This window comes from Anser cygnoides, chromosome 2 (genome assembly GCF_040182565.1).
Source record: "Anser cygnoides isolate HZ-2024a breed goose chromosome 2, Taihu_goose_T2T_genome, whole genome shotgun sequence".
Lineage (NCBI taxonomy): Eukaryota > Metazoa > Chordata > Aves > Anseriformes > Anatidae > Anser > Anser cygnoides.
Window position 1 is genome coordinate 53,528,358 of NC_089874.1, and position 26,699 is coordinate 53,555,056.

Here is a 26,699-nt window from a genome sequence, read left to right on the forward strand (position 1 = left end):
ATGGAAGAAATGGAGTGCTTGTCCTAGGCATGAACACCATCATTTTTAAAGCCAATGGCAATGAGATTAATTAAATGAGGTGCTTTACAATAAGAGCACAGTGGCCCAAAGATATGGCAAAGCCATTTCAGACTTTAATTGGAAAGAAGCTCAAGTCTTTAGAGAAATAGGCTTCTCAGAAAGGCAGAACTGTAGGCACAACTGGTACTGGAAATGACTCAACTTGTAAATCTGCTGTGAAAGCTGCCAGACCAATTTATTGGAAGACTTGGAATTTTCCAAATTAAATAATACAGTAGGTAGAAAAACAGATGTTATCCTCTTTTGGGCCACTAAAGAAAAAAAAAATTCCAAACATATATTTCAGTAGTTTGTAAAAGTTTACATAAAAATAAATAAAACATAATTTCTTTACAATCTACTTTACAAGCCTTCATTACCAAATTGAAAAACCACGGAGCAGTTCATAGCTGGCTGTCATGCTGAGAAAGCTTGACCTTTGGTTCAGGTGTGCTCTCTAGAGTGTGTTTAATCTGCCTCAAAGGAAACACACAAACAGCATCTGTTCTTTTTCAAAAAGAAGTAAACCAAAGTTCAAATCAATATCAAATGTAGTTCTCATTCTATTTTAAGTATTCCTAAGCAGCAATTACTCACAAATTTTATATCTAAAGCTTGAACTTCTCTGAGAAACAAATACCCACAAAAAGCAACACAGCTTTTTAGCTAATGAGAAGCTTAGCATCAGTAAAATAACCTCTGCCCGTCAAGTCTCAAGGTACAAGAAGGTAAAATCTAGCACGGAAAATGGTGAGTTCGATTGCGGGTTTAATTTATAAAAGGGGGCCAGGGGGGAAGATGATCACTGCAGCTTTGAAGATGATCACTGCAACTTTGAAATATCTGGAATCAAATGTACATAGCCAAACTTTTAGTGTCTGAAAAATATTTATACAAACTCTCCTGCTGAGTCCTGGCCATGCAATCACTCCTTCCCAGAGAAGGCCATCAAAGCATAAAGTCTAAGCAAAGAAGAAATGGCCACTTTCTAAGTTTGTTTAGCTCTCAAGCCATTAGGGAGGAAGACTTGTGTAGGAATGCAACATAATCCTCAAAGTAGTAGCTGTCTGCTGGATGTTAACGTGGTTTAAAAATCTATGTTGCTATAAACTTGAGTGCTTTCCTAATACATTAATGCTTTGTGTCTGTCTCTGTCAACATCTGCACAACCATCTAGCTATTCCTAATAACTTGAATCCATTGGGCAATTTCAGGTAGTATTAGTAGAGGAAGAGAGGTTTCAAAAATACTAAATTCCTACCAGTTTTGTGAAAATAAATAGCTAAGGAGAGTAAAAATAATGCATTAATGTTCCCCACGGAAGTAAAGAGGTGGAAGCTCACCCTTTATTAAATGGTTGATTATCTAACTGAGCAGGAGCCATTAGCCATGACTCTCGTGGGACTACTTGCCATTTAGCAGCAGCTCCTCCTACCACATGCTGGTATAGCTGCAGTCAAAGCTAAAGCAAATCTCCAGAAGCAGAGCTGCCACCAACTGCAGGGCTGGCATCTTTTTGGCTTCTAAGTGGGAATTTGCACTGAGCAAGGTTGTTTACAGTGGATTCAGCTTAGTTATGCTACTCACCTGTTTTCTGGAACAGGTTTTTCTCTGTAATTCTCCATACAAGCAGAGATGATCAAAAGGGCCAATCTTGGTCAATGCTATTGCCATTGCCTTGAGGGTACCACCAGCTCCAATACCCCTGACCACTCCAAGGAGCTCCCCACACCCTGCCCGTGCCCCTGGACCACATTTCAACCCCTGGGGCCATCAGCTCCTGCCCCAGTGATGTCGCAGCGGGGCTGGCCTCCAGATCCTCATGGCCTTGTCCCACTCATGGACAATGTGGTGGGATGGGCCCTGCTCCTGGGCCAGGCCCTGCTGGCCTGGGGTTGCTGCCCAGCTCTGAAGGAGCTGCTGGCCTTCACTGCACTAGTGCTCTTCTCCAAATCATATCAAGGGGTTATATCCTGCCTGCACTACTCAGCATGAAAACAAAAGACTACAGAATCAAACCCAAACTTACAGGGCTTTTGTAAACCTTCCACAATGCCTTCTGCAAGCAAGAGTGACAGATGAGTTTGTGAAAAGTACAGGAAAGGAGACCTAAAACCAAGCAAATTGGCTAAAATGGTGTCCAGGCTCTTCTAGTTCTCTCTTGGCAAATCTTGGCACTTGTCTGGTTAGGCTGTGATGGCTCAGGAGGTTCCTGACCTCAGCTGGTGACCTGTTGCACTAAATCTGACAGGGATCAGCAAGAGCCCTTGGCCACCACAGTCCTCATCTTAGTGAACTGAATTAGCTACAGCCACCTCAGCTTGTGTCAATATATCAGTCTGGTGCCTACAGCATGGGTGCACTGCCATTTCTGATGAGACAGTGACACGGCAATAATCTGTGGCAACGAATGGGCAACTTGGACAAGAAGCATCTTAAAATCACCTCCGCATGAACCCCCAGAGCTTAAGAGTCTCAGGACATAGGTCAGTTTAGTATCTTCAAATGTATGTATGTCACTCCTTCCTCTTTCAAAAGGCCACGAGATTGTGTCTGCCCACTTTGCCGTCTTGTTCCATTACACTTAGATGAGCCTATATTTGTCACAGCTCTAGTGAAAACTTTCTATTTTTCATTTCTCCATTTCTCAGTGCTCATCCTCCCACCATGCGTCACCTGTTTCCTTAACCTCCCACTCAAGAAACAGTGCTTCCCCTTTCCATCTTACATGCATCATCGTTGTTATTAACAGTTTTGCTGACGACAGCTCATATGCAGAGCCTTGGGCTGAAGGAAAGGGGGAGGCTGTCTGAGCTGAGGTGTTGGAGAGCCTGATATCCTACTAGGGCAAAGGGGTTCTTAGGGATTTCATAGGAATGCAGATGAGCAGGCTCCCTTATCTAGTTTTCCTTGTCCTTCATCTCCAGACAAGCTGGGCTCCATCCTAGGACACCTCCAATGAAGTTGCTGTTCCACTGAGAACAACTACATATCTGGCAGTTCACAGTCCTTGTAGCATGATGACGTTTTGCTGTTGCCGTCTCAATCTTGTTGTCTGCCACAGGTGTGGAGCTCTCAGGCCTCAGGGAGCAGGTCTTTGCTTTAAAAGCTAAAGCAGAATGAAGGACCAAGTGTCACCATACAGAAGAAGTGTAAGCAAAGAGACTGAATACATTTAAACCCCTAAAATGCTGTTAGCATAAGGTCTCATATTTTCAGGTCCTAATTTCTGACTCCTATGGAATGTCTCTGTTCAAAGCAGTTGAACCGAAACATCAGTAAAATGTCTTTCCAATCTAAAAAATGGAAGATCTGAAGCATACCTGAGGGCAAAACAATGTAACAGTATGCATTTACAAATGGCCATTTCCATCAGCATTCCTGAGAGGGCTTCTGGAGGCAAAATACATACAGTCAGATAGTTAGCTGGATGCCAGGAGCTCCATAGCAGATTCAGCTGGGATGCCTCCCATATGATGAGCAGGGCTGAACTGGAGGAAACAGATTCTCAGTGAGTGGTTGAAGACAAAGTATCTGAACTCGTTAGAAAATGGGAAAACTTTCAGAACACATGTAGTTGGATTCAAGTAAACTAAAGCAAAAGCAGTGATGGCAGTTAAAAAGGTGTTAGGATTTTTATTTTTTTTTAATTGAAGAAAGGGAGAATCTGACAATCGCTAAAACATGATTCAGAATGGCAGATACCGAGTGAAGGAAGTCAGGGAAGCTTTATCCTCCAGTGAATAACAACAGTTTTGTGAAACAGGAGACAACAGCAGAAGAGAAATAGTAATGTATATTAGAGAAAACTTTATGCCAAATGAAAGTAATAAACTAATTGTGTTTACAAGCAGCAGAGAATCTATATAGTCTGACAGCCCAGGCCTAAGAAACACTATTCCAAGGTTAGATCAAATGTCTGTATCTATTACATACTGATGGAGATCAGAATTGCTGAAAGGGCTAGAAACGTAACAGTGGCAGGAGATACTAATTTTCCAAGTGCTTATTAGGCAAGCGTCACATCAGGGATTGATGTTGCTGAAGAAAAAAAAAAAAAGTGTTGCTACATGAAAGAGCCTACAAAAGACAAAACTTTTATACCAGCCCTGAACAACATGCAGAACCTGTTTCAGAATGGTTCTGCTCAAGAGACTCTTTGTAACAGTGACCATGCTTAGATTCAATAGTCTTGCCTATGGAACTAAAGCCAGAAAAACAACTACAATGGAATTACATAGGAACAGAAAGACTTGTTAAAAAGAAACTAAAATGGATGCCTGAAGACTAGAATGTTTGCATGGTGACTATTTCAACATGACATGTAGGCGTACATTTGCTCTGAGGCTTTGTGTATGGACAAAACCATTGGAAAGACCAAAAGGGAAAGCTGACATGTCTAACAGCAGAATAAAGGAATTTATTAGAAGTGGAAGACTTTCTTCAGAAAATACAAACCATGTCCAAGAATGGATAATAGAGAGGATCATAAACTCTGGCAAGTTAAATGAAAACCACAACAAGGTCAGCCATTTAGAATCGCAGCAAAAATTTTCAAAGACATAAAGGTCCATCACTGATGGCTCTGAAAGAAATTAAGACACTATGGGACACAAGGAAAAGTCTTCATGTGAATAACCTATTAAAAGAGGAGGATAAATGGTCAGTTTTTACATTTGAGGGAGGTCTCCAGTGATGTTCCATAGGGTTATGTTCCTGGTCTCCTACTGTTGAACCTGTTTATAAATGAGCCAGAAAAGTAGGCATATGGTGAGAAGACAACTGGGTGAAGTCACAAAATTGTTATGCACAGTAGGGGTGAGATGCCTTAAATCTGTTCATGCTAGGCCAGTGTTCTGTTAAAGTATATGCTTGCACTGATCTTATGTTCTTTGAAAGACCCTGAGAAAGCCGAATGGGGACAACAATGAGGAGAAGAGAGGAAGATCAAGGTCAAAGGGTCAGAAATGTACTGATGGAAAGCCAGAGGAGGATGCAAGGCACGCCACCCTGAAGATATCTGAGGAGCCAGTGCTCAGTGGTGATGTGCTGGGAGACCTGAGAGTAAAAGGGAATGGATACAGGCCTGCAGTCACCAGGGTCCCCGCCACCAGGCTTCCTCTTTCTGCTGCTGGGGATGGTGGGGGAAGTTATCAGGAAGTCCCATGACTCAGTGGGACCTCAAAGGGGGTAGATATAAAGAAAAAAAAAGAAAAACACACACACACAAAAACAACAACAAAAAAAACCCAAGAGGTTCTGGAGGCAGCAGGAGAGGGCCTGCACAAGTGGTCTGTGTGCATGGTCAGGTCCCTGTTTGCCACCCAGTGATCAGGGCCCCCTGTGAAACACCCGTGCCCCTGCTCCCAGGAGGATTTCCTGATCTATGCACCTGGGGGGCCATGGGATCAGCTAGGAGTGACCCACTAGTATCCTTCATTTTCTTCTGATGTAAGAAGTCCCATAGCATGTATGTCCAGGCAGGACATACAGGGAAAGGAAAAGAGAGAGGAGTACCAGCAGGAGTAGGTATTTCAACAGCATGATTCGGGGACAAATCAGTTGAATGTTAGATCTCTGCTAGAACAGTGCATGGCCAGGAGTGGTAAGGAGATGAAAAGTCCAAGAAGGAGCTCTGCAAGGCTGGGATTGTGCGGGGAAAACTCTTGCAAGATTCACTAGAGACAGCAGGTGGAAATCTGTTCCTTACCTCCTGGGGCAGGCGGCCAGAATGACCCCATCTGGAAGTTAAGCAATGGAGGGTCCACCCAGATCTGCAAACCGTGGTCCAAGATGTCCCTAGTCCCAGCGACACAGGCACCATCTGGCACACTGATGATAAAAGAGAAACCAGGGATGTGTCAGAAATGAAATTTCAGTGCACACTGCCAGTGGACACTGCAGTTTGAATGCAGCAGCTTGGCCTGCTCGGCCACCCAGTAGCTCTCTGCCTCTGCTGGACACAAGATGCCAGACGAGGTGGGACTTCAGTACAGCCTTACTCCAATTCTTACTCTCTTCTGTCTCAGAAGAGTGGCCATTTGTGTATAATTAATTAGGTGTTATTTATTCAAGTGGCATCAGAAGATAGTCTGTAGTACAGAGCCTGAGCTGCACAGCAGATCACAGGGCCAGTTTTTTAGGTTTTAGTATTGCTGGATTGCCACTGTTTAAACAGCAACGACAGAGCCTGAATCACCATCTGCCATGAAGGGGCAGAGAAGGGAACTTTGTCCTTAAAATTTTCTGACTCCAGTTTATGAATAATCTGCCTACCTCTCATTAGCTGCAACCTGGAAACTCTCAGTTGATTTTAATTGTTGGCATGGTCAGTGTCAAGTTCCCAGTAAGAAAGAAAAGTGTCTGCATCTCTGCTGGGCCCCTCAAAGCTCATGACTGCTCTTCATTTGTTGCTCTGCATTCTTTTGTCACCTTTCTTTTGACTGACAGCACCTAGGATCTGACCTTACGCACAGTATATTATTTAAAAAAACAGTTGTCTGCTGAAACATAAAACCAAAGCCTTCCTGTTTTTTGTCGGTTGAACTGATACAGTTTTTATTGCTGCACAGGAGATCGATAATAATAAAAATAAACAACCCCCTCCTCCTCAGTAGCTACATAACAAAGGTGAGGCACATGGACGAATCACGTTCAAAACAGGAACCTAACTGCAGTGGAACAGCAGAACTTTGATTATCATATCTAATGCAGAAAAATCTGTGCCTTGCCAGAAATGCTAAATGCTGTTTTGACATCTCTGCCTTAACCTTTGGTGCTTCTCTGTGGAGAGCTCTGGGCACCTTGTGGAGACGTAAGGTTTTTGTTTATTTGTTTAAGAGATAAGGGAATATCCAGCATATTTAACTCTCCAGGAGAACACTCTTTTCCTCCTGATGGACACTGGCAATGAGGGACAAATGTATGGAATAAGAAAGACCTTTTGCAGCCAGGCACTGGAATAAAAAATAAGACTGACCCACTATCTAAGTATCTGAGGGAGCCAGAACCTATCTGGTTCACAGAAAAAGGATACGATTCCACAAACAGCATTCTCAGGACTCCAGCAACACTGGGAAAAATATTGAGCCTTGACTTTTTAACCTTGTCCCATGAATCCATCCTACATCCTTGTGCTTCTAGCCTCATTTCCCACAGAGAATGAAATTTCTGTGATCATGCCATCTGGCTGTCTATCAGCCAGTATGTTCCGAACCTGCTTTCTATCAAGCTGACAGAGGGATAGGGGCTCAAAGAGAATTAAGTGCCTATGAAATTCATGAAAATCAGCAGCTGGGTCAAAGACAGAGACCCAAAGGAGCGCCCTTGCTAAAGGAAAGGTAGGCATAACGCACCCGCTTCACACGCTGCTTGCTAATGTCAGTCATCACGTGCAGGGCTCTGGACTCACCAGAGCAGATGGTGCTCCTTGCTCAGTGAGATCCAGGGCTTCCCGTTGGTGTAGGGAGCAATACGGAGAGGAAAGGGGAGGAAGATGCAATAGGGCACATCTGTAGGAAAGCAGATCTCATTAGGCCCACAGAACGACATGCTTAACAATAAACTTCCACTTACACAGCCATGCAGCCCCTGCAGTTTCTGAGGGCCCTGCAAAGATCACAGATGTGGATCTATTTCTCACAGAGAAGCCTGACAGGCAGTCATTACCTCCTCCCTCCCACACCCACACCAGTCCCATGCTTTCCACTGAACTCCAGTGGAGAGAAGCTCAGGGTAGCTTCCAGGGCTCTGGAAATCACAGGCATGCTCTCTGAAACCACATGAGTTATTTGAAGTTAGAACGGAAAGTACAGCCCAGTTCAAAGTTTCCCTAAAGAAAAATCCCAGCCAGGGAAAGTTTAGAAGTGAAATGGTTTCTCCTCCCCCAGCAAAGGGAGTTTCAGTTTTTGTTTTTCGTGTGTTGCTCTCTAGCTTCACATGTTTTTCTTTGGAACAGCAGCTGAGCTCAGAAAGACTTTTGGAGGAAAAGGGCTGTTTTGCTTGAAGCTGTGCCTGTCCTAGAGGGAAAAACCATGTGTTTTAAAAGTCCTAACTCCTGTATTTTAGCAGAGAAATAATGTAGTTTAACATCACCTTGGCAAGTGCATGTGGCATGTACATTTCCCAGATCAAACCGTAGCTTGCCCCTTTATGCTTCCCTGTTATTGTAATTCTGTGTGGGCACATTTGTGACCTCAGATTTAAGCATGCCACAGACCCTCTAGACTACATCTGGTCAGGTCATTTTCAGAAAGATTACCCTGGGCTGACCCACAGCAGGGGCGGCAGCTCGCTGTGGTTTGCTCAGCATGGGTTTCCCCACAGTGGAAGGGGAGGTAGAGGAGGTCTTTGCCTCTAGCTTGGTTTGTGAAGGGTAAACATGCAGCTCTGCAGGACTGACAGAACGAGGCACTTGGATGAAAGCTGAGTGCCCTTCTCAGAGGTAGGCTTGATGTGACTAACTCATGGGGGCAGAAGAGCCATTATTTTAGCGAAGGATGGATGTGAAATATATTAACTGGAGCCCTCTTCTCTCCAAGATTTTCTTTAGCAAAAAAATCCCACCCCTCACTTCTGTCTTCTCCTCAAGGGCTCTAGTGTTTCACACAGGAGAAAGCAGCGAGGGCTCAGGATTTTCTCTCCCTCTAGAGAGATACACTGGGATTTACATTTCACTTGTATCTATCTTGTGGCATGAGGTCCTTGAAACTGGGAAGCACTAACAGAAGAATAAAGCTCAGAGCCTGTTATATTTACCACGTTGGCCAGTGAAGACAGAAGCCTTAAAAATAAGTAGGCTGCTTCAGCAGCGAGGCCCCCAGTGAGATTGCTGCCTGACTTCACTCACAGAGCAGACCGGAGTTTCCCAAAGCATTACCCACCCACGGAGCTCACCAGTCTGAGATGGACTTCTGCAAGCTGAGGACACCTCAAACACACTTGTCCTCACAAAGCTTTCTGGAGGTGATTTTGCTTTAGGATGCAAAGCCTGATGTGTCTTCCAGGAACCTGGTTTTCAAAGGGGGATGACCGTACATTGTCCACCCATCAAATCTAATCAAAAAGCTTGTAAATGACTACTCATCACCAGTAGCCTAAAGACAGCAGCCAGAACTATTTTCCAAAAATAACACGTCAGCAGCTTTCAGAGTTTCGTGATTTGTAAATGCTTCTGCGATCAACCTCAGACTTCCTCAAAAATTCTCCAGGGGGAAACAGCTCTGACAGATCACAAGGAAAGGGCTTTTTTTTCTTTTTTTTTTTTTCTTTCTTTCAGATATCAAGAGGGGATGTCCAAGCAGTTCCTCTGCTGGGAGCTGCCTGTTTTTCTTTTCATAAGGAAATTTTTCAGCATATAAGTTGGAATTATGTCACTCTAGCTGCCCCTGTTTGTTTTTACAGTGACAGAATACACTGGAAGAGATGCTTCTGCTAAATCATGAGTACCTACGCGAATGCTGTAAGTTCCCGATTAGCCCTAAGAGTCGAGTCACTGTGCCCTCCTGGTGTTATGAGCTAAGGGTTTACATGTGGTTTCAGAAATGCCACCGCATATGGCCAACCTTTGCACAAACACTCTCCTGTTAGACACACATTAAAAAGGCTGAGAGGGGATTTCAGGAGGCTGGCATTTCACCAGTCAAGAGGGAGGTTCTTCCAGTGCCAATTTTTGGTGCCCTTCACGCTGACCCACAGCACCCCATGATCAACAATATCTCTGTTGAGATCAACGCAGGAGGGGGGGAAATAATAATAAAAGGGAGGGGAGGTGCTACCAGTGCAGGCGGTTAGAGAAATGGGAGGGACCCGACTGATGTGATGGGAGGAGCACTGGCTCCTACACGTAGGGATTTTCCCTGTGACATGGGGCACCTCGAGATAAGTTCTGTGGGGGATTCCCCAGCCCGTCTCCAGAAATATCACTCTCGAAGCAGTAGCAGTTTCACTCTGCTCTCACAGTCCATCCTGTGAAGAGGCACAGTGCTGCTGCTCTCTAATTTGAAGCAACAAAAGCCATGTCTACAGCAGCCTACGCTGTGCTCATCACCCTGTGCAATGGTAAGTGGGGAGCATCACACTTCTCATTATGTTTTTTCTTCTTTTTTTTCCACACTTACTCTGTGGGGTTATGTTTTGGGACGACGGGAAGCATTACATAGGCAATCACTTTTAAATGCAATGTGTACCTGTGCTTTGCAGTGTGGTGCTTGGTCCATGGGGCTGCTGTAGCTGGCCCAGACGTTGCTGTGAGATGTGCTGAAGAAGCGCTGCTGCCCTGTAAAGTTCTTCAGGACTCCTTTATCACCTACCAGACAGTGTCTTGGTACAAAGTAAGAAAAATCCTAAGTTACTTGAGCGGTCTGCTTCGCTTTCCTACCTGATACTGGCTTCTCTTGTACAAAATGGGTTATTTTATGAAGTGGCATCCTCCTGTCAGTGCAGCAGAGATAAGGCAGCAATGAGAGCATTTGAGCTGATCACGGGGAACAGGAGTTTTCCATGTCATTGTAGACAGACTGAGCGTGATCCTTGAATTGCTCCTGGCCTGCTTTTCTATCTAACTATTGCTAACCTGCAGGGATCAGAATTCAGGGGATGTCCCATGTACAGCCTGCCAAATACGACTCCAAAGAGGAGTCTTTCCAGGATTTTTCTTGAAACCTTACAACATTATTGATATTGTCGCTTGGTTAATCTTCCCCCAAACAGGAGATTATTTTTTTCTTTCCAATGGAAGAACTAAACAAATAACTGCATTTCTTTAGAAAGATTTAGCTAGTTGGTATGGGCATAATGGAAGAAAATGCAGAACGTAGACAGACAGCAAGAAATTCTCTGTTATCTGCTTGTAGTCACAAAGTAAAAGTCACATCTCAGCTGCCCTGGCTCAGAATCTCCATCTCCAATGCAGGAGTACCCTGCTTGCCATTTATTTGTGGGAAAGCTACAAGGATCCATCGGCTAATGAGCAGAAAACACTGTTTACCACTTTCAAGATGAAATTTCTTATAGAAACTAATTTGTCCACTGGTTGAACAAGCGGTAGCTGACTTGCTGCACAGCACTGTGTGCTTGCATCTCAGTGCATAGTTTCAGTTTACAGTGTGCCAAATTAGCACGCAAAAAGGATAGCTTTGCTGTGCCCCATTCCTCACTCCCAGCCATGCATTCCTGCTGCTTACTGTGGGCTAGCCCTGATGGTCCTCTGGTTGCCTGCTAATCCAGCTCGCTGTTGATTGTTGTAATAGTGGAAGATCTATTTGGGAATTTAAAATGGTGTAGTTACAGAGTTAAGTTATTTTCCCATCTGATGGGAGAGCAGTGGAAGGGAGGAAGGGGGAAATTATCCCCCCCTCCCCTCCCCTCCCCCCCCCCCAGTAAATAAATAAGCTCTGTCATTAGGTGGGGATTCTGTGGCTGCAACTTGCAATGCATCTGAATTTCAGTGTTGTTACAACAATAAGCATCAGCCTAACAACTAGATGATACCTGCAACCCAAAGGTGCCTACCTCTGTCAGATCTGTTACAAACAAGTGTTGGTGAGCCCCTCAGCAACTGCAGCATCTATAGTCTCCTTTTTCCAAGATGCTGGGTTCAATGCAGGTGAGAGACATATAGGAGAGGACCTTTGGTTGAAAATCACTGTAGAAGCTGGGGCAGACATCAATTTATTCTTGTTTACCTTCTGCTTCAAAGGCTGGGTAAGGACGTGTATTTTCCATACCTCTCTGCTTGCCCCAGTTTGGCTGTGTGCTGTTGTCCCCATCCCAGATCTCACAAGGAGGTTAGAGGAATGACAGGGTTTGACTAGGCTACCCAACACAGAATTAATCTTTTATTTAAAAAACAACAACTGCAGGAATAATCAATAAACACCACATTTACCCCCAAAGGGCTAATTAAAAGGTAATTCTGACAAATAGTATGAAATTTCAGACAGTAAAGTTCAAACAGCTGTTAGAGTAAATCTTTTGTAAGAGGTCACTTTGAACTGTGCAGTAAATGCAAGTAATTAACCTTTGCTCCTGCTGCTTTAAAAAAATTATGGTGACAACATTACGGTGCTGCACATGCAGCTGTTTGCACAGGGTGAATACGTGGTAAAAAAAAACACTTTTTCCCCACTGGCACCTATGCATGCTCCAATCAATTCAGAGATACTTTTAAATAGCTTTATATGATATGCTTAAAAAAAAAAAAGAACAACAAACTGCCATTTTAAAGTACCTTCTTTTTCAGTTCTGTGTGAAGGAGTTAATACTCTGGTGTCAAAATCCAGCTGAAAGTAAAAAGGAAGCTTTACATTTAACAGTTCCTTTGCTGTTGCTAGCGCCGCGTACTGCAAATAGGCATGTATGTGTTTAACCTGTCAAACGCCCAGTATTCTTGGAGCCAGCAGGATTATTTGTAGGCACAAAATCAAGCGTGTGAGTAATCCTGTGCAGAATTAGGATCAAAGTCAGTCAAGCTCAGACAAAATGATTGTTACTTTGAAATATTTAAAGCAAGCATGCCTAGCGCACCAAGAAGGTAGAGAACCCAGTCCTCCTCCTCCTCTCCAGCCTGCTGCAGGTCTCACCCCATTCACTAAGTGGCCTTGAGAAAATTAGTGAGAAACTTCTCATAACGATGGTGCCCACCAAGGGTGGTCCATTCTTCGGGGCATGGAGCAACCCGTGTGCCATAAAACTATCAGCATTGCAGACATTTGCCAACTGAGAAATGAAAACTAGGGCATTTTTGCATAAGCACACAGGCATTGGCAATTGCATGTGGAAATACTGGTTTGAGTGTCTATGGCCCATCTATGAAACAAGAATCTGGGCAATGAAACTTTAGCTAGCTTTCTGCCTCACAGGGCTATTGGAAACTGAACAGTTTCTCTTTGTATAGTACATTGAAAATGAGAACCACTTCATAAAAATGTGTAATTATCACTTTATATCCAGTTCGAAAATCAAGTTGAAACACACAAATGAAGTCCCAGTGGATATTTAGCTATGTTGCTCATGTAATACTCAGAACAGTCTTAATTTAAAACAAATTTTGAGGAAGAGGATAGAAGACTGTACTACAGTGGAGAGAAGTCTGTTAACTTTATAACACTTCCCCGAAAAATATAAAATTGTGGCAAAATTAGAGGGGAAGTCATATTACAAAATGAAAAGAAACTTTATAGATGTTTAACATTAATCTCACCTTCCTTCAAAGGAAATTACTTTTGCAAAATGTGCATAGTTATTATCTATTAGCATAGGTAAATAGTTGTTAAATTACTTCAATCTATTTCGTAACATACCCAAAGAAACACAGTCAAATTCAGACATCTATCCAGCTTCAAGTGGTTCCTACATGTTCATGATTTAGGCAGGAAGAGAGCAGTGGAAGTGATTTCATGACCAAAACATTTCTGTTGCCTGACTTGAGCTACGGCATCCTACACAATAGAAAGGCTGTTTGCATGAGTCAGAGGGCTTTTCCAGAGGGGCTGGCTAATGCGGCACAAGCAGTTCCTTCACTGATGCTTTGGGTTTGGGTTTGTTTTGTTGTTGTTGTTTTCCCCTAAAGCACAGGCAGAATTCACTCACATGTGCCCAAAACTTATATCAATTTTAGAGAAAAAAACTTTTTTTCCTTCAAATTTAACGCTCATATCTCTACATGACAGCATATAGGAACCATATGGATACACCTTCAGCGCTAATCAAATGTGAAAGTGCTTTTGTGCTGCAAAACGTACCTATTAAGTGGTTTCAGCTCAGTTGCAATTCATTATATGTTGGCTATCAGGCGTTGCCAGAATTCTAGATATTTTACTTTCAGAAAATAAATTCCTTCTGGCTGCATATAGAGTTTTTAGATCTCTTTAGCAGTCAGAAATTTCAACTTGGCCTTTATTCATGGTAAATTTTAAACAAAACCATTTTTACAATCATCCCACCCTCAGAAAAAAAAAAAAAAAAGATTTCTGTTAATACATTCCACCTTTAAACTTACATCAGTTTTGGGCCTGGACCATTTTGCTTCAAATAAAAATTTGCTTTTATGGGAAAAGTGGATTGTATTGGCAGTTGATTTACCTGGGAGCCAAATAGCCACCTTAATCTGGGAAAAGTGTGATGAGAAAAGGTGTTTAATGAGAGCAGAGAACATGAATTGACTTAAAAACAGCTTGCTTTCACACATACATGGTAAAATTAAGATTTAATTGATTAGTTGGGTGCAAGTGCTACAGCATGGGTGAACTGCCTTTGTTTAGTGGCAAATCTTGGAGGCATTATTCTACTTATTTCTCAGAATTCATCCAGTCAGAAAACGGAAATATATCAGCTCAGCAGTATTTTCAGTCATACCTATCCCATTTTAATATCCACAGTATCACCACTCTTAACCAATACGTTCTGGGCCAGGAGAAACTTACAGGAATCAGTCAACTGGCTAGAGAATACATATAAGAAAATCATAACCTCTTTAGACCAAATGTTTCCAAGCTTTTGGGAAGTGGAAAATCTTTCCGTTAAACTCACAAAAATAAGCCAACTAGAGAAGGTTTCTCAGTTCCGTGTCCAGTTGTGTTTTGAATAAGTCCAAGGATGGAGACTCCAAAACCTGTGCCAGTTCCACCACCCTTACAGTAAAAAATGGCTTTCTCATGTTGAAGTTGAATGTCCCGAGTTTCAATTTATGCCCATTGCCTCTTGTCCTGTCATTGAAGGCCACTGAGAAGATTCTGGCTCTGGTTTCTTTATCCTCCCCTCTCCCCCTCAAGGGGTATTTATACATAGCAGGATGCCTCAAACCTTGTCTCCTCCAGGTTGAACAGTCCCCACTCTCTCAGCTTCAGTTTGTACATCAGATACTCCAAGTCCTCAATTAACTTTGAGGCCCTTTGCTGAACCTGCTCCAGCATGTCCTAGGGCGGCCCAGGAGGCTGTTCGCCTTCTTTGCCACAAGGGCTCATCACTGGCTCCTGGTCACCTTGGTGGCCACCAGGACTCTCAGGTCTTAATTCTGGTCCCTGCTTGCTTCCAGCCCCTGTATATGTGACAAAAACAAAACAACAGAAAAACCCCACATAAACTTGCATTTCTTTTTCTCTGTTTAATGTTCTCAGTGCAAATAAGTGGAGTGATAGTGCCTGCCTACAGGTCCTCGCTTCCCAGCAAAACTCGTGCTTCAGTCATCCCCAGCAGCCAACGTGATTTTGAGACTCTTTCAATGCAAATAGGTTCAGTAGTGTTCCTATGGGCCCCCACATGTCTCATGATTTGCCTTTTGGATTTTGGTAAAGCCACTAACAACGAAGGTGGCAGCAGGAAAAGACCAACTCCCCTTCCTCCTGCTGGAGGTGGTGAGCAGTGGGAGGCAGCGTGCTGTGGCTCGCTCGCCAGCACAGCAGAAGGGAAATGAAACACAGACATAGGCAGAAAGCATTTTGTCACTGATTAAAGGAGGGGATGGTCCCTATGCAAATGGATTGCTGTCACCAACAGCATTCGCTTCGATCCCTCTGAGCTCTTGGGGAATGAATCGGGTGAAACCCCTAGAAATTACCTCTGGCTGTTCCTTCACCTGGAGGAGACTTGGCATGAATTGGTGCTGGGTGTTCATAGGCACCTGAGCTGGGAAATGGTCTGTCTGGTGAGAGTCTGCCAAGTAATTTACAGGGGGTGGCAAACGCAGTGGCAGTTTTGTAATTTTAATTTGGTTTGGGGAAAAAGTAAGCTTCAACAGAGCGAGAGGCAGACTGCTGAATGTTTCTAGGACTTCCTTTTAAATGACTGAGCCATCCCGTGCAAACTTGCTGTTTCCTTGCTACCTGTGCAATTTAAAAGGGGAGGGCTTGATGCTTTTTGATGAGATAGCAGGAGATGAGATTGAAACGGAGAAAAGCTTGGTTCAAGTGTCAGAGCAAGGATCGCTGTGAACCTCTGAGTAGGGATGGATGCGCTGCATGTAGAGGCTGGGAAAATGCCACCAGATGTCTCTGTAGCCTCAGAAATGTAAGGGAGGCTGCAGGGCGCATGGTCAACACCAGGCCTGCTTGCCTTTGCTCCCCACTAAAGTGGAGATTTAATGGAGAACAAGCAGCACACAAACCCAGAATTAAACCTGCACTCATGAACCTCTCCTCCTCCATCCCGATGGCAAAGGTTTGTGAACATCCACATCCAGGTCACTCCTGATTTCTCCCCAAGTGAGGGAGCCAGATTAGGCCACACAGTAACTTTGTCTTCTATTTTGGGGAAAGGCATGTAGTTCACGCAGCCCTGAGAACGGTGCTTTGCCTTACACAGAGGGAATCCTTCTGGCTTGCCTGTCTCCATGGTGCTGTCACAGTACTTGTGACTGTAATTGTGCTTAAACCGAGCTCCTCAAAAAGCTTTGGAGGTAATAATCAAACCTCAGTGCCCCCATAAAAATAAGGAAGATAAATAATATACCAAAATCTCACTGGGAGTAAGTGCACGGTCAGGCATAGGATATGTGGACTTTGTTTACCTGTCCCTTATACCAGCAGTGGTGATTACAATTGCATACAGAAAGATCAATGTGTTTTCTGACTCCCAAGTCTCAGCCACAAGAAATCACTGCGTCATTTACCACCCAGGACAGCAATTATTTAAGCTATCAGTGTTTTTTTTTTGTTTTAATAAAACAAAAAAAGAAAACAAGCCAACAAACAAAAACCCAGGGCAGCCAGGCTGGTTCTCCTTATTGCCCTATGGGCAGTTTTATATTTCAGTGAGGAAGGGGATGGTAAAGGAAGTGAGAGTGGTGAAAATTAGATCTGAGGGAGGTCAACTCTATCCACTTAACTGCTATTGACCCACTTGTAACCAGAGCTGAACCCAGCACTAGGACTGCTCTGGCTGCAGCTCTGACAATGTGCAGGGCCTGAAGATATTTCAGTCCCTGTAACAAAGTGAAGTCCTGACAGCCTGAAAACCACCATAGGTACTGCTCGTCTCTTAGCTGCTTGGGGTTGAGCATAATAAGAAAGAGAAGCTGGGGTAAATTTATGGGGGGATTAAGAGGAAGAAGGTACTTTCTTCCCTCTTGCTGTATATAGTGTGGAAAGTCCCAGGGAATTACTGCTCCTTTTTTCAGTTGATGTGCTTCAAAAAAAAAAAAAAGACAAAAAAAACACACAAAATTTTCTGAGAAAGAACCTTAACAATCAGGAAAATCTTGTGCTTTTGTCCAATTCCCCAGTTCCTGAAAAGTTCCCCAACTTGTAGCTTATTTTACACCACTTTTGGTTTTCAAAGAACAAAAACATATGATAGAGCATCAGGCCCATATTTCTCTCCAGATTCCCAAGTATGCTTTCCTCGTGCAAACACATGAAAGAGAAACCAGATACTCCTAGCCTTGTGTTAATTTTAATAACTTGCAGTGTAACTGTTATACCCTGATGCAGTAGCTATAGCGGCAGTAAGTAAGCACTGACATGCAACCCAAAAATATGTATATTAAAATAAAAAAATAATAATAAAAAAGCTTTGGCTTATGTTAGTTATAGGTTTGGCTGAAAAGCTGAGCCTTGGACTGTATGAGCTAGCTCTGGCTCTGCTGGTCCACAGAAAGCCTGAATTCATTACCAGGAAACCTTCACAGAGGGCAGGCTGCCTCAAATCCCAGGGAGCAGCATCAATGAATAAGAATGGACACGGGCTAATTCAAACCCTTCTCCCATCTTTCAAATCAAGTTAGGGATTCCTCTCTCCTTAGTGGTTCCCAGCCAATTGTCATTTTCAGCGCATCCTATTGCCCCACAGTACAAGCTGTTCTGGGAATATGCTTCATTCCTCCAGCAGCCTCTCAGCAACGCCAAGGAATGTAGCTCTTCTGGTTACAATTAAGAAATTCAACATACAAATGCTCCCAAAGCACACCAAAAACCTGCTTGTGACCTTCACGCAACTGCATCCAAAGGAGTCAAAGCAATTTGTGCTCTGTGGTTTCAACAAAGAGCTGAGGGGAGAGGAGCACTCCCACCCCTCCGGAGAGGCACCGTGGTTTCAGGGGCCGGGGTCACAAAAACCAGTGTAAGGCAATGCAAACCCCAGGCCTGCACTCCCTGCCACCCTCTCCTGGAGAGGCCTGGTCCCTAAAGCCACCGCTCACAGCCGGGTAGGCGGCCTCCTTCTGCTGCGGCTCCCTCCCTGTGTGCTGTCTTTTACTCCTGGAACCATGCTGGGGCCTCTGCTCAGAGTCTTTGAGAGCAAGTTTCTACCACTGCCTTTCACCACGTTGCTTCTCGGCCAGCATTTTGTCCAAGTGAGGCAGGTTAAGAATAGTTCTGCAAGTGTTCTTAAGCACTCACTTTCTTAAATGCAGTGTTTATTTAAGCAAAAAAAATCAAATACTTTTTGGTTGGAATGTGAATGTATTGAATGCTTTTGAGCTTCTTTCCCCACCTCGCTTTAGCCTCTGCATTTTCAGGCATAAGCCAGCTTTAAAACCCTTTCTCCTAAAGCTCGGGATGACGTGGTTGCCCAAGACAAGAAACATATTTGTGTTTTCCAGATGGCTGGAGATGGTGACGGAGTAGCGTGGAAAATCCTTGATGTGGAATCTCATTATCCGAAAGGACTTGGAGGGTCCCTGGAGCTCACCAATGACACTTTTTCGCTGAGGATCAGAAACGCTACCAGCCAAAACAGTGGCACATACAAATGCACTTGGGGAGAACAGGGAGGAGAACACAATCTAAGTGGCACCGTCACACTAAAAGTAACAGGTATAGTTACGGTTCTTGGCTGATCCATGGTCTGCATGGCGTTTCACAAAGACAACAGTTCAAAAATATTTTACAGACACCAGAACAGTGTAACACCTTATTTTACATTTTAGGTTGCCCTGGAATAGAAGGCGAAAAACTGAAAAAATATAAAACTGAGCTTTTCATGCTGACTTGCCTCGGGATTTTTTACTTGCTGCTCATCTTTTTTACCTGTGTAAGTAATTCTCTCTGTCACAAATGTACCAACCAACCCAAACCACCAGAAATGCCCTGCTTGTTTTCTCTGCTCACACCACCTTAACAAAGCCAGCCAGAAGTTGGCCATCATACTTAATTTATGACCATATCCTTTAAATACTCACACAGTATTTTCGAGGCCAGACAGAAACTCAGGTGCACAAGTAACACAGGATGGAGCCCCAAAGAGATAAAACATTTCACTCCACCCTGAGCTAACTTAAAACAGACAGTTATTTTCCTGCACCCTGCTGCTCATTTCTGCTTCCAGTTACTCCAAGTGCAAGTTGTTCTCTAGTTTAAGAGCTAAGAGTTCAACAGCACTTCTGGTTTGGTACTTGGGAGCAGAATTTGCACAGACAGAGGCACAGATGTCTGGGATCCTCTCCCCACCTATGACACTGCTTTGTGTGACAACCTAGTGAACAAATTCAAGTCCATCTATTTTTTGCTTCAGCTCCTACACCTAAAATAGTGACAATCCCATGTCAGATGGGCATTTTTTATCAAGTTCTTTGTTCTTAAACTTTTGTTTGAGATCTTTCAGGGAGAATTAATCTGGAATTGTAAATTAACATTACAAGAAAAGGCAACCATTAATAGTTCAGCAAAGCATGCCATCCATGTCCTTAGATTCACTTGGCAAAAAGCTGATGAGTGTACTGAACAGAAAAGCACCAGTGTAGAATCATCAGAGGAATATATGGCAACATAAATACCCATTCCTTCTCTGAGGAGGTTTTATCTCTACCCTTAATTCTTACTGGTAGTTCTGGAGAAGGTTAGGAGAAGATGGACTATGGAATGCTAGTTCACAGAAGCAAACCCATGCCCTGTCTGTGATAACAGGGAAGTCCCCCCATCGTGCACAAAGCCTGGCAGGCCTGTGGTTTCTGACTTAGGGGCATCATGTGCCTCGGGTTTCAGTGCAGTGCAAAGACTAGCTCCATCTCTAAACAATGGGCTTGTTCTGCCTTCCCCTTCTTCTAGAATTGCTATGAGATGGAGTTACAGGTAGGCGTTATCAAAAGCAAAACAACACCAACATTTTGGGAGGCCAAATTTAACTTTTGTTACCTATTTCATATTTGTCTTATTGTTTTGTTCATCAGCAGATGAATCATAACTGTTGATTGGAGAATATCTAATTAGCTGCAGCTAAATGTAGCTTTTCATGTACCTTCAGGGAGCAATTAAATTTATGCCTGTCTCCTTTTTAGATTGACAATCCTGCCAGTAATTTGTGCCATTCAGACTAAAGTTTGACAAGATAAATCTTGTAGGAATTTGTTAGGATGAAAGTATGAAAGCAAGGATATCACTCAGAAAAAGACAGATGCCTCAGTTCTGCTCAGTGTCCTGAAAGAATTTCAGATCTCTAAAGAAATCTCCCATTCCCATAGATAAAAAAAAATGTCCAGCTTTAGTGGTGCCATTAAAAAAAAAAAAAAGCAGAGCCATATCAGAAGATAAGCATTCTGATGGGATTACCTGTAACTTACTCTTGGGTGAGAGTCCATTCTCAGGTGTCAACATAGCTTTCATCAATGTTTAATATTGCTCTGTTCTCACAAAGGAGCTTCATTATTTAAAACGTCTGTTAAGTTCTTACAGGTTGCCTTGTCCTCTCCATGTGCCTGATCTCCACTAAATTCAAAAGTGGCATTAAGTTTAAGATTGGTGGCAAGACTCAGGCTTCACCTTGACAACTTGATGAAAATACTTTGGAGACAGGCCTGTATTGAGGACAGGTGCAAACACACTTAACGCAAAACCTATTCATTTAAAAATATGAATTAAATAGAAATTGCCCTCTGTGACTAAGGGTTTTGCCCCATAAAGCTCACTCACTGCACAAGAAACAACAGCTTTTCTTTATAGTGGGTGCTTCTGTTGACAAATAAATTTAAAAGGTGTAATGAGCTATGGTTAGCAAGGAGAAAAAGCAAATTTTTTGAACTTGAAAATTTTGTGTTTCACAGGAACTCTAAATTTTAAGCTTTCTTTTCTGATTTTTGTTCTAGACATGCCTAAGAAAAGAGAGTATGTCTACCAGTTATAAGAACAGCAAAGATGAGAAACACGTGCTCACCCTCATCAACGCACAAGAAATGAAAACTTTCCAGGTTTTAAACGGTGACAGCATACGCAAAAATGGGGTTACTTCAAGTTCTGTCTAAGTTGATGTTGTTGACAGCACCGTGGACTCATCAGTAAAATATGACGTGAGATGGGTAGCTGGGTGGTACGGAGAGGAGAGAAACAATGACGTACGGCCTCTTCAGGACTGCCTGATGGCATGGGTAACCCATCAGTTATGTGCTTGTGCTGGACAAGCCTTCAAAAAGCACTGGTATGCACTACAGTAACTTTTGGTGCTAGGTGGCTAACAAAAGCCATTACAGCTACGCAATGGTATCATGATGCTGTTAAAGAAGCTGGTATCAACATTTCTCACTCTGCCATGCAGCCCTCTTGTTCTGAGCAAGATGGACTACTCCTGTGATATGAGGACCAGGTTGTAGGGACACCATGGCAGTGCAAAGCCTGGGTGTTAGGCCTGCCAATGAACTAATAGTCCTGCAAAGGCAAACACCGCAGCTGCTGCAGTATTTTCAGAAAAGCTAAGTGTGCAGGGCTTTCTCTGTTCCACACTACGAGACTGATCGTGGGAGGAGTTCCTTTACTGCAAATGAGATGCGACTTGTACGACATTCAACTGTGGTGAAGAGGTAGCTTCGTGCTGTTGTCCTGGATGATTCAAATCAACATGCATTTTTAAATCTTGGAGTGACAGACAGGCTGAAGCATAGGAAGGGAGAAAATATTCTGGGAATCTTTTTGGATTGAGAGGAACTTTTTATCTCTGCAAGAGAAGGGATGCACTTGCATAATGGGTCCATCAGTCGTTTCCTAGAGACATCTCTAGATAGGTTAATCCATAGGGAGCTTCAAGAAGACTGTTAACCTTAAGGAAACAAAAATAAGAGGGACGCAGCATGTGATGTTCAGGATACACAAAGACAACTAACTTTGTGGTTTATAAAATAAGAAGCCAAATACATGAAATGAAGCCTATGTCAGTCAAATTACACCAGTGGTGACCAAATTCACGGCTTGGAGGAAATCAACCGTGAGTATCTTTGGGATGATTTGGGTCAGCCACGAGATACAGGAAGAGAAGATGGGGCAAATGAACTCCAGATTTTGGTGCTGACAGTGTGTAGTTTATGTGAAACAAGGCTATGAGAGAAGCTGAACTCAGACACGCAATATAAGGGAGAGAAGACTTAATCTTTTGGGCTGAGGAGGACAAGAGACATTTTGGAGACTGAAATCAAGTACCCCTACTTCCTGTGCTGCCAGTGCAGAAGGCCAAGCAAGAAGGATCGAGAGTGACAGTGGGTGTTTATGCCACCACATGAGAATTTGTACCAAAACATCAGAATTTGCAGACACATGAGAACACAATACCTTCTACAAAACAAAGCAACCAAGAAAACAAAAACCCTTTGAAAGCTAAACTGCAGCTCTGGGATTTTTTTTTTTTTTATTGCAGTTTGGAATTCCTGGCTGTGACAAAGAGGCTCTTTCTATAATATTTCAACTAATTTTGAAGTGTTGATAGGAGGAAAGCACCGTGCATCACTAAGTAGCTTCTCTGTGAGAGGGGTAGATGTCTGTGTTGATGGAGTCCAAGGAGCTCCTGACCAGAAGAATGGTTACAAGGAATATGCAATTTACTTAGGGCATGGTGAATTAATGTCACATTTGCTTTTTTATAATCAATTTTTACATATAAATGTGTGTAACATACTTGAAATAAAAATTCAGAGGTAACCTACCATTTGTTTTTCTGTGCGCCACATATGGCAAATAATCCCAGCAGTACTCCGTATCAATTGCATTTTATTTTACAACCAACTTAATTACATCAAATAATGTAGATGCCTGATCCAGCCTCTTCTGTGGGAGATGGCATGCATGTGTGAATAATTGATTAAGCAATGGATAATTTTATGCATTTCTAAGGAATTAAGATCATTTGAATTTTCCTCAAAATTTCACTTTCTGTCAAAAGTACATTCAAAACCACCTGTCCCCTTCTGACAGGCAAAACATGAGGACTGTGCTCACTTTTTAACATGGGTCAGCATCATGGATGACCTGCATGTTTAGATGGCAATAGTACGAGCTGAATTATTGTGGATGTGTAATAACCCCCTAACTAATGTAGATAATTCATGATTCTCCATGTGGTCAGAAATGCATAATGACTGACAATCAGCTTTTTTACTCTTTTTTTTTTTAGGAGAGGGGACAAGGGGAAAGAAGGGGTAATTCACTTGAAAGGGGCTGATAATAGTTGTTTCAGCAACAAAGGCTGAAACACTTTTAAAATTGTTTCTACAGATGTATAAATAGGATCAGATCAGAAAGGACTGAATGAAAAATGAGACTTTGTGTAAACAACTATGCCCCCCCCTCTTTTTTTTTTTTTTCCTGAGCCAAACTGTCTGCAATACAGAAGATTGGTCCTGAGGCTAAACACTGGGAGTCAAATTTCAGGCTCAGAAGTTTCAGGCTGGTTGATTCTGGAGATTTGCTGTAGGCCCAGCTGTGCTGAAGAAGTGATAATGTTCAAGGCCACTTAAATGTGTTAAAAGAGTTTAGAAAGAGTAAGCAGTGATAAAGCCTTATGCTTGACTGAATCACAGAGCTGGAAAGAAACAGGCAGCTTCCTGAAGTGGTGAAGGTGCCTGGACATCTGGGATGTAAAGAATGTAAAGAAACTGTTAATGAATGTAAATGAAACAACGAATGTAAAGAAACTATTGAAACTATTAATTATGAGAAACAAACACCTGAAAGATAAAAGCTAGTATATTAGAGGGGCTTCAGTGCTAACACACACAAAAACCCAAATGCCATGCCTTGGCTGACAGTCTTACTGAGTCAGCTACACATTTCTCAGCATTCTATCTCAGAAGTGATGTTCTTTTCCTTGTAATGTGGACCTGTGAAGCTAAATAGCCTATTTCAAAGTTACTGACCCAGCTAGCCCAGCACATAGGCATGAGCACATGCACGCATTTTTCAGACTTTTAACACCCCAGTACAGCGCATCTGTCTGTTGCACAATCTAGAGGCTGTTTTGATTATACAGAATAATTGCTTTCTTGGACAGACACATTTGTTTTCTTCACCACCACTCTTTTTATTGATGCCTTTAGTTTTGTAGATACTATATTAACATACGTGCATGCCAGAACCATTCTTTGTACTACTTTCTTACAATACTCTTTAGATCAGGAAAAGATCTTCAGTTGATCTCAATAAACCCATGAGGTGGGAAATGCCATGATCTTTGTTTTTATAAATAAAAGCTAAAGACACCTAGAAATCAGAATGCTTACGAAGGTCTGAAGCACCCTGGGTCAGAATCCAGAAGCGATCTGAGATTGCCTGACTCTCCTGTGAGTGCCTTTGCCACAGAAGCTTTCTTGTTAATATTTCTTCCTGGTTTTATACCTTTTTCATTGATTTTATTATTCCCCACCCCCACCCCATAACCTGTATTTTTGTATTTTTTGTCCAAAGGTGAACCATCTGCATTCAAAGATAACAATAAGCATTATGCGTAAAATCACACATACTAAGCTAGTTTGTATGCCTGTGATTAAGGAATACGTAGAGAAACAGTGCACCACAAGGGGAAATTTACCCAAAGAGAAAGTGCATCAGTCGTACACTGAACCGAAATGAATATACAAAATGTCAATGAGGGAAAGCTAAAGGACATAATCCACAGAACGCCGGGTATAAGAATTATAGCCCTTAGCTAAGCCTGATTTGTGTGTCTGGCACTTACACAGCAGATAACCTAGGCTGACAGTGACCTTGAGCACTGCCACATTATTATTTGTGGTGAAGGACACACTGTGCACAGTTTTCCACCTATTTCTCCTGAGCAGGAGCTACAAGCGGGCTTGTGCTCAACCACGTGTGCCAAAGCAGTCCTTGGTACATGCCTGTGAACAGTACAGAGAGCATGGCGCTTTCTACATCTGAATGTCCCTGTCCCTCCTTTTTTTTTCCTGGGACAGCTTTGGAGAGCATGAAGATCATCTCCCTGGTGCCCATGGTCCCCCTGCTTCCCCATCCCAACGTGGAGCTGAGCAGCAGAGCTGCACAGGCAGGGTCTTGCTCCAAGTCTATTGAGCAGCCGAGGGTGTTCAGTGACCTTCCCAACCAACACGGCTGCACTTTGGGACCCGTGATTGATTTTTGTCATCCCTATACATGAAGACAACAACTCTACATTGTGCTACAGCTATGTAGTTAAAGGTAAAGTGAAGGTGCTTTCCCCCACATCTCCTTTTTAAGTGAGCATCAGCAAAACCCTAACTCTTAGTTATTTGTAGAACAGTCTACTGGGGAGGTTAAAGTGTTACAAACAAATGCGATATCAAGGTTTTTTTTGGTTAACGGTCTGTTCCCTCTCATTTCCCTGCCAAGACCTGTGTTTGCAGTTCTCAGCTTTTCGCTGACTACAGCTGATATTATTTCTGTGTAAAGCTGTGGGAAGAGTGCTGCTGGATCTCTAGAGCAATCACGTAAATCCTGAAAAATCCACCAAGGGAATGGGTGGTGTCGAGCCTGACATGGGTTGCTGCAAGGAGTGGTGGGTCTTCTGAAGGCTGCATCTCACATCCAAGCCCTGCAAGTCTTCCCACCCTTTGATGGAAAAAGCCAAGATAGATGTGCATCTTTTGTGCCATAAATGGACATTCTTTGCTGATTTTAAGCCTTCACTCTGTTACAATGCTTCCAGACAGATGTTACAGACAGTGCAAAATAAAACAAGTAGCCCACAGACAAGATTGAAGGCGAGGGGCAATGACTAAGAGGAGAGACAGGTCCTGAGGGAAGCACAGACTGCAAAAACCCAGCACAAACTTGGGATTTACTCCCTGCAGGTTTTCAGCTGCCTCTGTGAAGGGAGTAAAAATACACTATAACATTTTTGTTTGTTTTTTAAAATTTTGGATGGTGTGCCTCAGTTTACCTACCTACAAATGTGAGAGAATGAGCTGAAGTGTTGTCTCGTGCAAAGGGCAGGGAAACTGGCAATACTTACACCTTGTTGTCTACTTGGAGATGAAGGGAAGTTTATTCCCACATTGTCTTTCAGGTGAGAAGACAGGAGGCCTGAAAAACTGCATGTTGCATGAAGGAAAAAAGGTCCTGCTGATCAGAGAAATTGGAATAATGGAAACTCATAAGAATAAAAGGCAGGAGTGTCTGCAAATGCTGGGGTCTAGAACAAGCACCTGCAAAATAAACGTGTGACAGTTTCCACCCACTCCCTTTTGCTATTTTCATCCCATATGAATTCCAGCTCTGCCAATTCACTCTCACATCTGTTCTCAGACTTGGTATCAACACCAATTTAATCACATTCTTTCCATCTACCGAGCTGTTAGTGCAGGTTTACATGCAAGCCAGGAGAAATTAACCCTCTGTCTTTGTTAGCCCCAGATAACACTCCTCCCTTGCAATGTGGCTGCTGGTGGGGTTGAGGAGGGCAACTGAGCTGGTGGGGAAGCTCCAGCTCCCCTGATCGGTCAGTGTGCTGAGCACAGCACT

General features: G+C 43.0%; 1 protein-coding gene and 1 long non-coding RNA gene across 3 annotated transcripts; one reads left to right on the top strand and one right to left on the bottom strand.

Annotated features, from left to right (window-relative positions):
* Nucleotides 1–635: 635 nt before the first annotated feature.
* Nucleotides 636–7,941, bottom strand: LOC136790070 (uncharacterized). Of its 2 annotated transcripts, none has more exons than XR_010829299.1 (3): nucleotides 7,472–7,941; nucleotides 5,771–5,892; nucleotides 636–3,551 (listed from the first exon to the last, which is right to left on the bottom strand). It is a non-coding gene; the product is annotated as an uncharacterized lncRNA (long non-coding RNA). The 2 variants fall into 2 exon arrangements; XR_010829300.1 differs by having other exon boundaries at nucleotides 7,416–7,941.
* Nucleotides 7,942–9,909: 1,968 nt separating this feature from the next.
* On the top strand, nucleotides 9,910–22,893 carry CD83 (CD83 molecule). Its single transcript, XM_013190302.3, has 5 exons — nucleotides 9,910–10,119; nucleotides 10,261–10,391; nucleotides 18,596–18,809; nucleotides 18,923–19,026; nucleotides 21,074–22,893. Exons 1-5 carry the CDS (start codon nucleotides 10,077–10,079, stop codon nucleotides 21,227–21,229), a joined length of 648 nt encoding a protein of 215 aa, XP_013045756.1. The 5' UTR covers nucleotides 9,910–10,076; the 3' UTR covers nucleotides 21,230–22,893.
* Nucleotides 22,894–26,699: the final 3,806 nt, after the last annotated feature.